A 12318-nucleotide genomic window follows, 5' to 3' on the forward strand; every position below is an offset into this window, starting at 1 on the left:
TCTATAGGCTACTTGCGACACAATTCAAAGGAGGCCTTTCAAGCAGACAAGTATATAATTAGACTGTATGAGGTTTTCTGGAGAGCTATCCGGAGCGGAGAAGGACATAGAAGCTCTAAAAGCCTGGTTTCATCCGCAGGGCCGAACAGGGCCAGCCAGTACTAGTCTGGGTACCACTACAGGCTGAGACATATGGCTCATTACTGGGATCATTTTACTAGTTTGTTGCCAGAAGAAATTCACAAACTGATATGAATTCTAATGCAAACTAATGGTGCTCAGACCCCTGGAGATAAACACTGCGATTTGAACCAGAGTCCATCAAGGTTTTAATGGCACTGTTAGTGTCAAATTGCATCTGTAAGCCTGTAAGCCTCACTTGGCCCTGCAGTGGATACATAGTCTTTGAAGTCATAAAGTCAAGCTATGCTGTGGTGTCTCGCTGGCATGTGCAGTGCACTGAGGGAGTATTCTGCAATTTGGTGTTCTCTCCCAGTAGTTTGACGTTTGGCAGAAGAAGTGTATTCTCAGTGTAACCAAGGTGGTTTTGGAGGAACTGAGCTACTGAAGACTCGATCATGAGGTACCAAGACGGAGAAGGGGTCAAATACCAATGTCTGTGTTGTTTTGTTTTCATACAGTGTCCTTGGGTGCCTTGGAATCAAATGCTCCTGATGTTATCATGACCACTATCAAACTTTTGTGTTGGAGGGATAGTGCTTCACAAAACACCCTCTTACTGCATCAGTTTCAAAGTCTTCCTGAAGGGCAAATAACAAAAGAAATCCCTTTTTGGCTCAATTACTTTTAACTGCTTGAAAGTAACACCAAATATCAACACTCAGGGAGCAGTTCTTACCGAGGTCAGCTGTGTTAAAACATGCCTGCTCTGGGGCAAACGCTGTCAACCAAATCACAGTTGTTAGGCCATTATATCAACGAACTAAACTGTGAACCCACACAGCAGCAGCAGCTTGGTGACATTTATTGGATATTCACCTTCTGGCTCAGGGTACACAACGTTGCCATGAGTAATAAAACTCTTTTCAATCCAGGCTGACAAGGAGCAGTGGCCTGGCGGTGTGTGAAGGGCTACACACAAGGTTATGTGCGTGTGCGTGCGTGCATGCGTGCACAAACAACCGCAACCATGCACAACTGGCCACTGGGAAGCATTGGAACAATTAGGGTAAAAGTGCCTTGCTCAAGGGCAGTGATTAAAGTCTGAAAAGGAGCATTGAGGATTTCCTCTCAGTCTAAACGTCTGATATTATATTTGACCCATAGAGGACCCACACTTGAATCCCCACCAGTGAGCTGGCATAATGTTGTGTACTGTGCTCATTACAGACAATGCACAGGGTTACAGGCATTAAATGACAGCCTGTGGGAAAGCACAGGGGTTGTTAGTTGGACATAAACTGCTGTTATGTCACAGCATGTCTGACAGTGTTGCCCTAGTGTGTGTGTGTGTGTGTGTGTGTGTGTGTGTGTGTGTGTGTGTGTGTGTGTGTGTGTGTGTGTGTGTGTGTGTGTGTGTGTGTGTGTGTGTGTGTGTGTGTGTGTGTGTGTGTGTGTGTGTGTGTGTGTGTGTGTGTGTGTGTGTGTGTGTGTGTGTGGTTGAAAGAGTGATACTGTATGCAACACAGTGTGAATGACAAGGCCCAGATTGCTACTTCCTCTTTCCCTCCTAACCAAAAACACTTTGAGGCTTGTTCAAAGGTCAAACACTGCACCAGTTGACAAGCTCCTGTCTTAAAAATGCTAATTCCTCCTTCAAACATATGTCTATTCCCTATATTCTTGGGCCCGATCTACTGTACCAATGCATGCAAGTACAAGCAGCGCTGGAAACCAGACGATCCAGGTACTTATGTCATGTCTTCTCTGGTTGGCCTGTTGGTAGTGAAATGGAGGCTGATTTGATGAACTCTATAATTATACCCCAAGGAGCTTACAGTACTTTAATGTTCTGAACTTCTGCTAATACAAATAAAAAACATAAAACATGTCCATTTCAGTGGGAATTCACCCTGGGAACTGTCACAGGCTCCTACCCAATGATTGTGCCGAGACTTTAATGAGGTCGGTCTCGTGTGAACGGTTATTATTCATGGTTCAAATAGCAGTGCAACTGGATTTAGGATTAGGAGGTTCCTCTGAAAAACTAAAGTGACAACAAATGACGCCAAACATCGGCAATTGTGTCTGTCTAGTACGTGAAGCACATGTGGAAGCGTGTTTGTGTGTGTGTGTGTGTGTGTGTGTGTGTGGGGGGGGGGGGGGGGGGGGGATTTGTTTTAATTTCTCTGATTGTTTTAGACAAGGCAAGATAAACCTTGAATGGTCCCTGGTGGGAAATCCAGGCATCATACTGTAGCAGCAACAACAACAACAGTCAAAACAGAATCAATCAATCAATCAATCAATCAATCAATCAATCAATCAATCGTTTGATTACTGTGTCTAACTTACTATTTGCTTTGCATGCTCCATGTATCCCAGGATGGTCAATGAATTTAGAAACCAATCAGTGAAAACCTATTCTATTAAGTAGCAGTGGTTCCCTATGGAGACACACAGGTGACTCTTTGTGTCTACTGCTGGTCATCAAATTATTAATAGAATGCGACAAATACAAACAAAAAGGTTTGGGGTGAACTATCCCTTGAAGTCCCTTTGGTACTCTTCGGATATGTTGATCACGGTTATCAAACCAGGACTGAGCCCTATTTGCAACCGTTCCATTCCATGCCTAACAGAACTTACCGAACCCAAATGGAAGTGCTACTGTGCCTGTTTGGCCTTGCTGTGGGTACGGGCTAAAGGTCTCATTCCAGCAAAGTGAATTAAGCCTACTTCTTCCACAGCGATCTGATCACCAATTCAGGTCCACCAAACTGAAACATGTCCGGGGCCGCATTCCCCTTATAATACAGCTACTGCTCATCACCACCTCACTATGAGTGGCAAAAAGATTATATTTTACATCTTTAGAAATGGAGTGGAGTGTCTATTATTAGTGACCAACAGACTGTCAGCCAGTGTTTCCCTAATACCCAGCATCACAAAAACACATTGTTCTGAGGAAACACTGAAGCATATTGATAACAGTCTCACGTAGGAGGGTACAAGAGTGCGTCTGTCTCAGTGTCTGCCACGTACACACACACGCACACACACACACACACGCACGGACGCACACACGCATGCACGCACGCACATACACACACGCCTAGATGTGGAGGAGTGGTAGTTAGACTGTAGGTCAGTGAGTCTAGATAAGCAGCTGTGGGATTGATTCCCCCTGCTAAACAGGCTGGTTCATGAGTCCATCGGCAACTCAGAAACACATGCAGGGGCAACGAAGAGGAGAGAAAGAAATTCCTCCATTATCAACAGAAATGTGTATGAGATGTGGGTGTGCAAGGGGAGGAGTTTGATGTCGACGGGTTAGGTTACACAGTATTACGGTCACGTGTGTGTGTGTGTGTGTGTGTGTGTGTGTGTGTGTGTGTGTGTGTGTGTGTGTGTGTGTGTGTGTGTGTGTATTATTAATGTTATGTCCCAACCTAAACTTTCAGAGATCGCAATAAGTGACGTAATACTGATGATCATGCATATCTGGTGCAGATACAGCTGGTCTGACTTTGAAAAAGGGTCAAACTGCTCTGGCCATGTGTATTCACACATGCACAGCTGTGTACACACACTTGCATGTGCGCGCGCGCGTGCGTGCGAGCGCGCGCGCGTGCGTGCGTGCGTGCGCGCATTTGCATGCTCACAAGCACACATACGTTTCTGCACGCACACGGCCACACACACACGTACACGTACACACACACACACACACACACACACACACACACACACACACACACACACACACACACACACACACACACACACACACACACACACACACACACACACACACACACACACACACACACACACACACACACACACACACACACACACACACACACACACACACACCTGCTTCAGCTTCCACATGACCAATATGCTGGGTTAAGTCACAGGCTGTTCAGTGAAGTTGGACTTCAAGGTCAGAAAAACACACTCACAAGACACAGACATCTCCCTCTCTCTCTCACACACACACACACACGCACACACACGCACGCACGCACACGTGTGTAGACTACACAGAAGTTGGACGGTTTGGTGAGTCAGGGACAACACATAGACAAGAATGAACTGAACCAATGAAGCAGCATCCTCTATGTTTTCATCAGTTCATTTGAACACTTTCACAGTTATATTAGCAATCAGACTTGACTATGTACTATGTTACTAGTCTATAAATATAGGCCATAACCTCTGTATCAGAGGTCATTCTATCCCCCAGACAGACTTACCTATAGCATCGGCTGCAGCACATAAATAAGGAGAGGAGGAAGAATCCAAACCAAACAGGGAAGAAGAGAGGAGAAAGAGCCAAGTCAGTTGAAAGCCTGCCCAAACACTACGCAATTTCAACGACAAAACATGGCTGAGGTAGGGCTGGGCCATATATCAATATTATATGGTGTTATCGATATTGTGATGCGAGACTAGATATCGTGTAGTATTTTGAATATCAGTTGTCTTTTGGGTTGTCCTGATTTTAAAGGCTGCATTACAGTAGTGCCTTACGAATCCACAATATCCATATAAAGGAATCATAAAACATGGGACGTAACGTTAGAGGAAGCATAACATCACATCCCGTGTTGTAGCATCCAAAGCAATGTGATACTAGATGTTGTCCATATCGCACAGCCCTAGCCTATCAGACGTATGAAGGTATTGTACTTCTTATTAGTTATGTTTATGTGTCGACAGTATCAAATGCCAGACACATCCTCCATAATTAGCTTCAAGCCCCAGTAGAAAAACCTGTTGGGCAACATGGTAACTGTCTAGACTGTTACCATGTTGACTACAGACAGTGAAACACATGGCACAGGTCTTGTTTAACAGTGCCAGCATGTGAATAGTAGAAGAAGAAAGAAAAACTGGCTCACGTCGACTAAACCCATTGCATTATATAAGGTAGAAAGAAATGTCTACATGCGACTAGAAATGAAAAATCTTAAGCTGTTTTTTTATCCAAAAACATGTGCATGCAACATGAGGGTATCACTGTGAGGTGATGTGTGATCAGTGGTGATATAAAGACTATAGGGCCCTATTGCCAGTGCCTTACCCCTTATCCCCGGACCTTCTTTTACTTTTTTACCATTTTATTTTTTTTTCCTTTCTTTTTTTAATAGTTCAAATAGCCGATCTAAGCCCACAAAGAATTTTAGGGATAAGTGTGCAAGGGCGGCGCGCAAGATACAGTAGGGCCCATATCTTGACCAATGCTCCACCAGTGCTATATTAACATGCTAATGTGAGTTTTAGGCCTACATCTTAAAATGTAAATTGAAAACATTACTTTGCTCCATCTTTACATTGGGCTACATTCATAATGCATATTATTTTGAGCAATGCCCACACATCCCCAAGAATGAGCTGGTCTGGTCTACTTTTGAGGGGACTGTGATCGGCAGATCAGTGTCATACGGTACATATATGATTCAACAAATACATAACACATTCTAGACAGCTCTCAATAAAAATATACTATAAAATTAGATGTGGAGAAAAAAAAGGACCTGTAAGGGTCCATTTATTACACTTTCAAGGTTAAATTAACCTAGATTTTACCGTGGGGGTATCAGGTTTTATTCACACTCTGATTTCTCTCGTCTCTGTATTTTCCCTCTAGGTACAGTAGGTAAACACATGTCTACAGCTCCAGCCAACAGGAATCTTAACAGAAAAGGGCCTTCCAGCCTTCCCAGTGAGTGTTTACCAAGTAAGGTAATGTTTAGCCTACTGGAGCGGTACATGGCTAATCATCCTGGAACATTCTCCTCCACATAGCATCACTGCTGAAGGCATGAAAGCCTTGTATCTCCACTGGCAGCTTGTTTCACTTGATTTGCTTGAATTAAAAGATTCAGTGATTTGATTTGTGTCAGCACCCGTAGGCCCCTGAAACCTATTCAACATTGTAATTAAGGAAAATAAGAATACTATTACTACTACTATTATTTAGAGGTTAATAGTTTGGCAATGTCTAACACTAATCCAGTTGCATACTGTTCAAACACATATGTGACTACAGTGTTGGAGGTAATCCAGCTGAAAGTTGATGTCTGATTAATTTATACAAGAACATAACCAAAACCCCAGGTGCAAACTGGGATAATAAAACACTATGGACAATGCTTTTGCGTTGTTACATTGATTGCTGTTGGACAAAACACCTGCTGTCCTCACATCATCTGTGGAAATAAGACAGCCTACTATATTTTAATAAAATGAATTGAAGTAGTATTGGCAAGACATTTAATTGTCCTAAATCTACTGTAAAACAGTGTTTCTCAACAGTTTTGATTTCAAGGACCCCCGGTTTGATATGCATTAGGTCACAGACCCCCAATTTGACACAATTTGTATCTCTAGGACCCCAATGTACCATCTAGAATTGTTCATTGAACACTAAGAATTCTGTGTACAAATGGAACCAAATTGACCTGTAAGGCTTCGTACACACCTTTCGGACACACAGATCTGTCCGACCGACCACTGATTACATTTTTATGATTTGATGCCTCCATGTCCCACAATGCTTTGCGCGATTTGGGCGGTGCTACGACACGCGGAAATAGATGCACATATGTTCAGTGTAGTTTTCTTGACTGCAGCAGCAGCTAGCGATAGTTTGTCGAGGCCGTTTTTCACACTCAAAGTTCACTTAGGCCACTTTCACACCTAAAGTTCGCTTAGAAGGTCCGGATCAAGGACCAAGGACCACATATTTGCATTTTGATTTTGGTCCGTTTGGTGTTCACACTGGACTGTAAAGCGTACCAAATATGTAAACAAATGACACGTGGACACGTTAAGCGAACCAAATAGTGAAAAAAAGAAAAGAGGTCATTTTACGAGGGAAAAATAACATGAGGGGGTGCGGGAAATCACTGTCTACAATTTTTGGGCGCAACCTTCAGTCCCACAGAGAGAAGAGAACAGCAACATGAATCATGATTGCAGCAACAACTTGAAATTGCATTAATTCTTAATAATTTTATTAGCCAAATAAGACAACAGATGAACAGAGGAGCAGGTGTTTGAACAATAATGTGCTTGCTGCTGGTGCATACAATTCACCGGAGACGTATAGCCTACAACAAAGTATCCCCGAATCCCGATAAAAAGCGGCCGTGCGCTAGAGCGAGACAGGATGATTTTAAATATTTCTCTGTCTGCGTCTCTCCCATAGAGCTATAAAATATATCGGGTCTCTCCCCCCACATGTGCGCGCGTCATAACTTTTCGTGGTGGCGGGGGCGCATGCTTAAAATAAACAGATCTACAAGCTTACATCGTGTACCATACCGTAAGTACCATTCGTGTCGATAACTTGTACATCTGTTATATTTGCGCATGTGAACCTCGTACGCTGCCATTACATTTCTACTCTAGGCTACTCATAGACAAATATGCGTCTAGGCCTACTATTAAAATCAATAGTGATCCCCGTAAAAAATACATGCTTTTAGAACTAATTATTAATGCAGCCTCACAACTGCCGAGGCCCGGCGGCTATTTTGGCTATCGTCCTGTATTTCTGGACTCACTCACTGGAGACAGCCGTGCGCAACTTGGACTCTCCAAGTTACGCACGGCCGTAGCCAAAAGAAGACATACAAACAAGCGATATAATAGTCTGTGTCACGTAACTCAGAAGACTACAGCCTAAACCCCACCCAGTGCTGTCAAGAACGGAAGTTCTCTCCTATTAGTTGGCGGTTAAAAACCACCCTTCTGTCCGATCTGAAGTCCCACCCTGTTCGTTGGCTGTTTTGACTACAAGGTGTCCGATGTGTTTGTTGTGCCCTCCGCCCCCACATCGGACAGGTTTGTCCGATCAAACGACGTGACTCCCATTGAAAATGAATTGGAGCAGCAATCAAATAGCAATCAGGCATCGCACACGGACCAAACATTTGTTCTTTAGGTGTGTACGCAGCCTAAGGCTTCGTACACACCTTTCGGACACACAGATCTGTCCGACCGACCACTGATTACATTTTTATGATTTGATGCCTCCATGTCCCACAATGCTTTGCGGGATTTGGGCGGTGCGACGATAGGCGGAAATAGATGCACATATGTTCAGTGTAGTTTTCTTGACTGCAGCTAGCGGTAGGTTGTCGAGGCAGTAGAAGGTCCGGATCAAGGACCAAGGACCAAATATTTGCATTTTGGTCCGTTTGGTGTTCGCACTGGACTTTGTAAAGCGTACCATGTAAACAAATGACACATGTTAAGCGAACCAAATAGTGGAAAAAAAAAGAGAGCTCATTTTACGATGGAGGGAAAAAGAACATGAGGGGGTGCGGGAAATCACTGTACAATTTTTGGGCGCAACCTTCAGTCACACAGAGAGAGGAGAACAGTAACATGAATCATGATTGCAGCAACAACTTGCAATTGCATTACTTCTTAATTATTTTATTAGCCAAATAAGACAACAGATGAACAGAGGAGCAGGTGTTTGAACAATAATGTGCTTGCTGCTGATGGCTCCATTGGCTCTTTATGCGTGCGGCCGTGCGCTAGAGCGAGACAGGATGATTTTAAATATTTCTCTGTCTGCGTCTCTCCCAGAGCTATAAAATATATCGGGTCTCTCCCCCCACATGTGCACACACACACACACACACACACAATATTTTATGACAGATTCTGACAGAAAAAAGGAGGGGACACGACACGAGTTGAAAGAAACTCTCGCATGAAGGCTCATGCATCGCAGGCTTCGTCATAACTTTGCGTGGTGGCGGCGGCGCATGCTTAAAATAAACAGATCTACAAGCTTACATCGTGTACCATACCGTAAGTACCATTCGTGTCGATAACTTGTACATCTGTTATATTTGCGCATGTGAACCTCGTACGCTGCCATTACATTTCTACTCTAGGCTACTCATAGACATATATGCGTCTACTATTAAAATCAATAGTGATCCCCGTAAAAAATACATTCTTTTAGAACTAATTATTAATGCAGCCTCACAACTGCCGAGGCCCGACGGCTATTTTGGCTATCGTCCTGTATTTCTGTATATAGAATAGAACTTAGTACCAGACTGAACTCACTCACTGGAGACAGCCGTGCGCAACTTGGACTCTCCAAGTTACGCACGGCCGTAGCCAAAAGAAGACATACAAACAAGCGATATAATAGTCTGTGTCACGTAACTCAGAAGACTACAGCCTAAATCCCACCCAGTGCTGTCAAGAACGGAAGTTCTCTCCTATTAGTTGGCGGTTAAAAACCACCCTTCTGTCCGATCTGAAGTCCCACCCTGTTCGTTGGCTGTTTTGACTACAAGGTGTCCGATGTGTTTGTTGTGCCCTCCGCCCCCACATCGGACAGGTTTGTCCGATCAAACGACGTGACTCCCATTGAAAATGAATTGGAGCAGCAATCAAATAGCAATCAGGCATCGCACACGGACCAAACATTTGTTCTTTAGGTGTGTACGCAGCCTAAGGGTGCACACTCAAAGTTACAGACCCGTAACAGACTCAATTTGGTTTGTAATTATCAATAATTAGGCTGTAAACTCCCCTGGGACCCCTGGGGTGCCTTGGACTCCATGTTGGCAACCTGTGATCTAGAACACTGGTTCCCAAAACAGTGGGTCAGGACCCATTTGTGGGTCGCGGAAACCTTTTTATGGGTCCATTTATTTTTCCTACATTTTGTTTTTGATTATTATTTCAAGTAATTTAGTAAATAAATAAAAGAAAAATCTAATAGATTCCATACATTAGAAAACAAAGGTTTAAGTAGCAGTGAAAATATATATTTTCACTAAATTGGGTCCCGGGGGAATGTCTAATTTCTCTTTTGAGTCACAGGCTAAAACATTTGGGAAGCACTGATCTAGAACATATCGTAATGAGACTGCATTGTTACATTGTGTATATCTAGGCCCACAGGTCAGCTGAAACATAAATGTCAGACCCCATCAAACATCAGACCTCAAAACAAAACAAGCCCTTCTCAACATGAACACTAACAATAGCTAAAAAAAATAAGCTTTGATTTCTGTCTGCCGTCTCCTCATTCAGCCTGATCAGCTCAGATCTTGTAACGTAATTACTGATACAATGCAAGACCATCTAGGAGATGCCTTGTCTTTTCCAACATGACAAAAAGGGGTAGCTAAGGCCCCATTTAGACTGCAGTCAAATCAGATTTATTTCTTAAATCCGATCTTTTGGCCCGACTGTTCACACTGCTCGGATCTGTGTCACAGATCTGTGTGTTTAGAATGATTTGAACAATGTCAACCCCCTGCATCGACATATCTGCTTTGGTTACCGTGGTAACGACGTAGGCGTCATGCTGAAAGTGACGTTTTGAGCAGTTTGATATGCGACTTGGGTGATTAGATCAGGTTCCTGTGTTCAGACTGAGACAGATCTCCTGAAATCAGTTTGGAATCAGAATTGAAACCACCTCTGAATGTGGCTCAAGTCGCATTTGTAAAAATCGGATTCCAAGTGACTTGTTTGTGTTTAGACTTATTTAAACAAATTGAATTCCAATCTGGATGTGGCACAGATCTGATGACCTGCCTGGCATGAACGAGGCTTTTACCACCTCGGGGGCAGGGGTGAACGTCATGCCAGGGCGGGGAAAAGTCCTAACCAATTGATTGTTCGTGAAGTATATGGCTTAATTCTGCGTTCACGCCTGGAGATGGTGCTCCCCATAGGGCGATTCACTTCGCCCACTCGTTTAAATAACTGGGGTTACTTAGTATACATAGAGTGTCTGTTCACATTATACATTGAGTAAACAATGTGGTGTTAAACCACAGGCAGTTTTTACCTTTTTTAGCTTTCTTCTGAAGCTTCAGGGTGTCTGAGGACTTCTTCTTAATCTCCTGCCGAGCCCTCTTGTACTCTGAATGGGAGACAAAAAGGAATTAAGATAAGAGCAAAACAGAGAAAGACTGATTGTGTGCTCTTTTAAGATGGGTAGATATTGCCTGTATTATAGTAAACTAAAGATGATTGGAAATTATTATTGAATTATATACTATAGCAGGGTACATGGTGTGTGTGTGTGCGTGTGTGTGTGTGTGTGTGTGTGTGTGTGCGTGCGTGCGTGCGTGTGTGCGTGCGTGCGTGCGTGCGTGCGTGTGTGTGTGCGTGCGTGTGTGTGTGCGTGCATGTGTGTGTGTGCGCATGTGTGTGTGTATAGATGCGCATGCATGCGTGTGTGCGTGTACATTTGCATATGAATGCATCTGCGTATCTACGGTACGTAGCACCTACCTTTGGCATGGTCCTTGTCCAGAGTATTGGCTCCTCTCTTCCATTCCTCCATTTGCTCCTGCAAGGGGTTGATGAGACAGTCCAGAAAGGCCCTGCACGGGGAGGACACAGCAACAACACACAGTTACACAGGTTGTGAAGGAAAGGCCCTCCACGGGGAGGACACAGCAACAACACACAGTTACACAGGTTGTGAAGGAAAGGCCCTCCACGGGGAGGACACAGCAACAACACACAGTTACACAGGTTGTGAAAGAAAGGCCCTGCGCGGGGGGGGACACAGCAACAACACACAGTTACACAGGTTGTGAAGGAAAGGCCCTGCGCGGGGGGGGACACAGCAACAACACACAGTTACACAGGTTGTGAAGGAAAGGCCCTGCGCGGGGGGGGGGGGACAGCAACAACACACAGTTACACAGGTTGTGAAGGAAAGGCCCTGCGCGGGGGGGGGGGACAGCAACAACACACAGTTACACAGGTTGTGAAAGAAAGGCCCTGCACGGGGAGGGGGACAGCAACAACACACAGTTACACAGGTTGTGAAGGAAAGGCCCTCCACGGGGGGGGGGGGGACAGCAACAACACACAGTTACACAGGTTGTGAAGGAAAGGCCCTCCACGGGGAGGACACAGCAACAACACACAGTTACACAGGTTGTGAAGCCTCAGAAATGTGTGTGTGACGTACATGTGATGACGTTCTAAAGCGCTCAACATCTCAATGTGTATTTAGAGCAAAAACAGCAGATCTACATGGTGCTTGTAGATCGGCTGTTTTTAATATTCTTGGAAATTTGTGTCTATAATGTGGCATGCACTAAAATACTAAAATTAATATATATTTGTAGGGTACATTATTTGCCTCTGTATTGGGAAATGAGAGCACACAAAGTC

At 44.1% G+C, this 12318-nt stretch overlaps 1 protein-coding gene across 2 annotated transcripts in view; it reads right to left on the bottom strand.

Moving 5' to 3' along the window:
* LOC306924308 (protein MTSS 1-like) overlaps positions 1-12318 on the bottom strand; it is a 92900-nt gene that overhangs the window by 14741 nt on the left and 65841 nt on the right. Inside the window, exons 5-7 of one of the 2 annotated variants that reach the window (XM_079502784.1) lie at positions 11422-11513; positions 10973-11047; positions 4383-4394 (exon numbers count right to left, since the gene is read on the bottom strand). In XM_079502784.1, coding sequence (XP_079358910.1) covers positions 4383-4394; positions 10973-11047; positions 11422-11513 — 179 coding nt within the window. The remainder of the gene's footprint in view (positions 1-4382; positions 4395-10972; positions 11048-11421; positions 11514-12318) is intronic. The other variant, XM_079502785.1, reaches the window with a different exon arrangement.

This window comes from Electrona antarctica (assembly GCF_951216825.1).
Source record: "Electrona antarctica genome assembly, chromosome: 6".
Classification (NCBI taxonomy): Eukaryota; Metazoa; Chordata; class Actinopteri; order Myctophiformes; family Myctophidae; genus Electrona; species Electrona antarctica.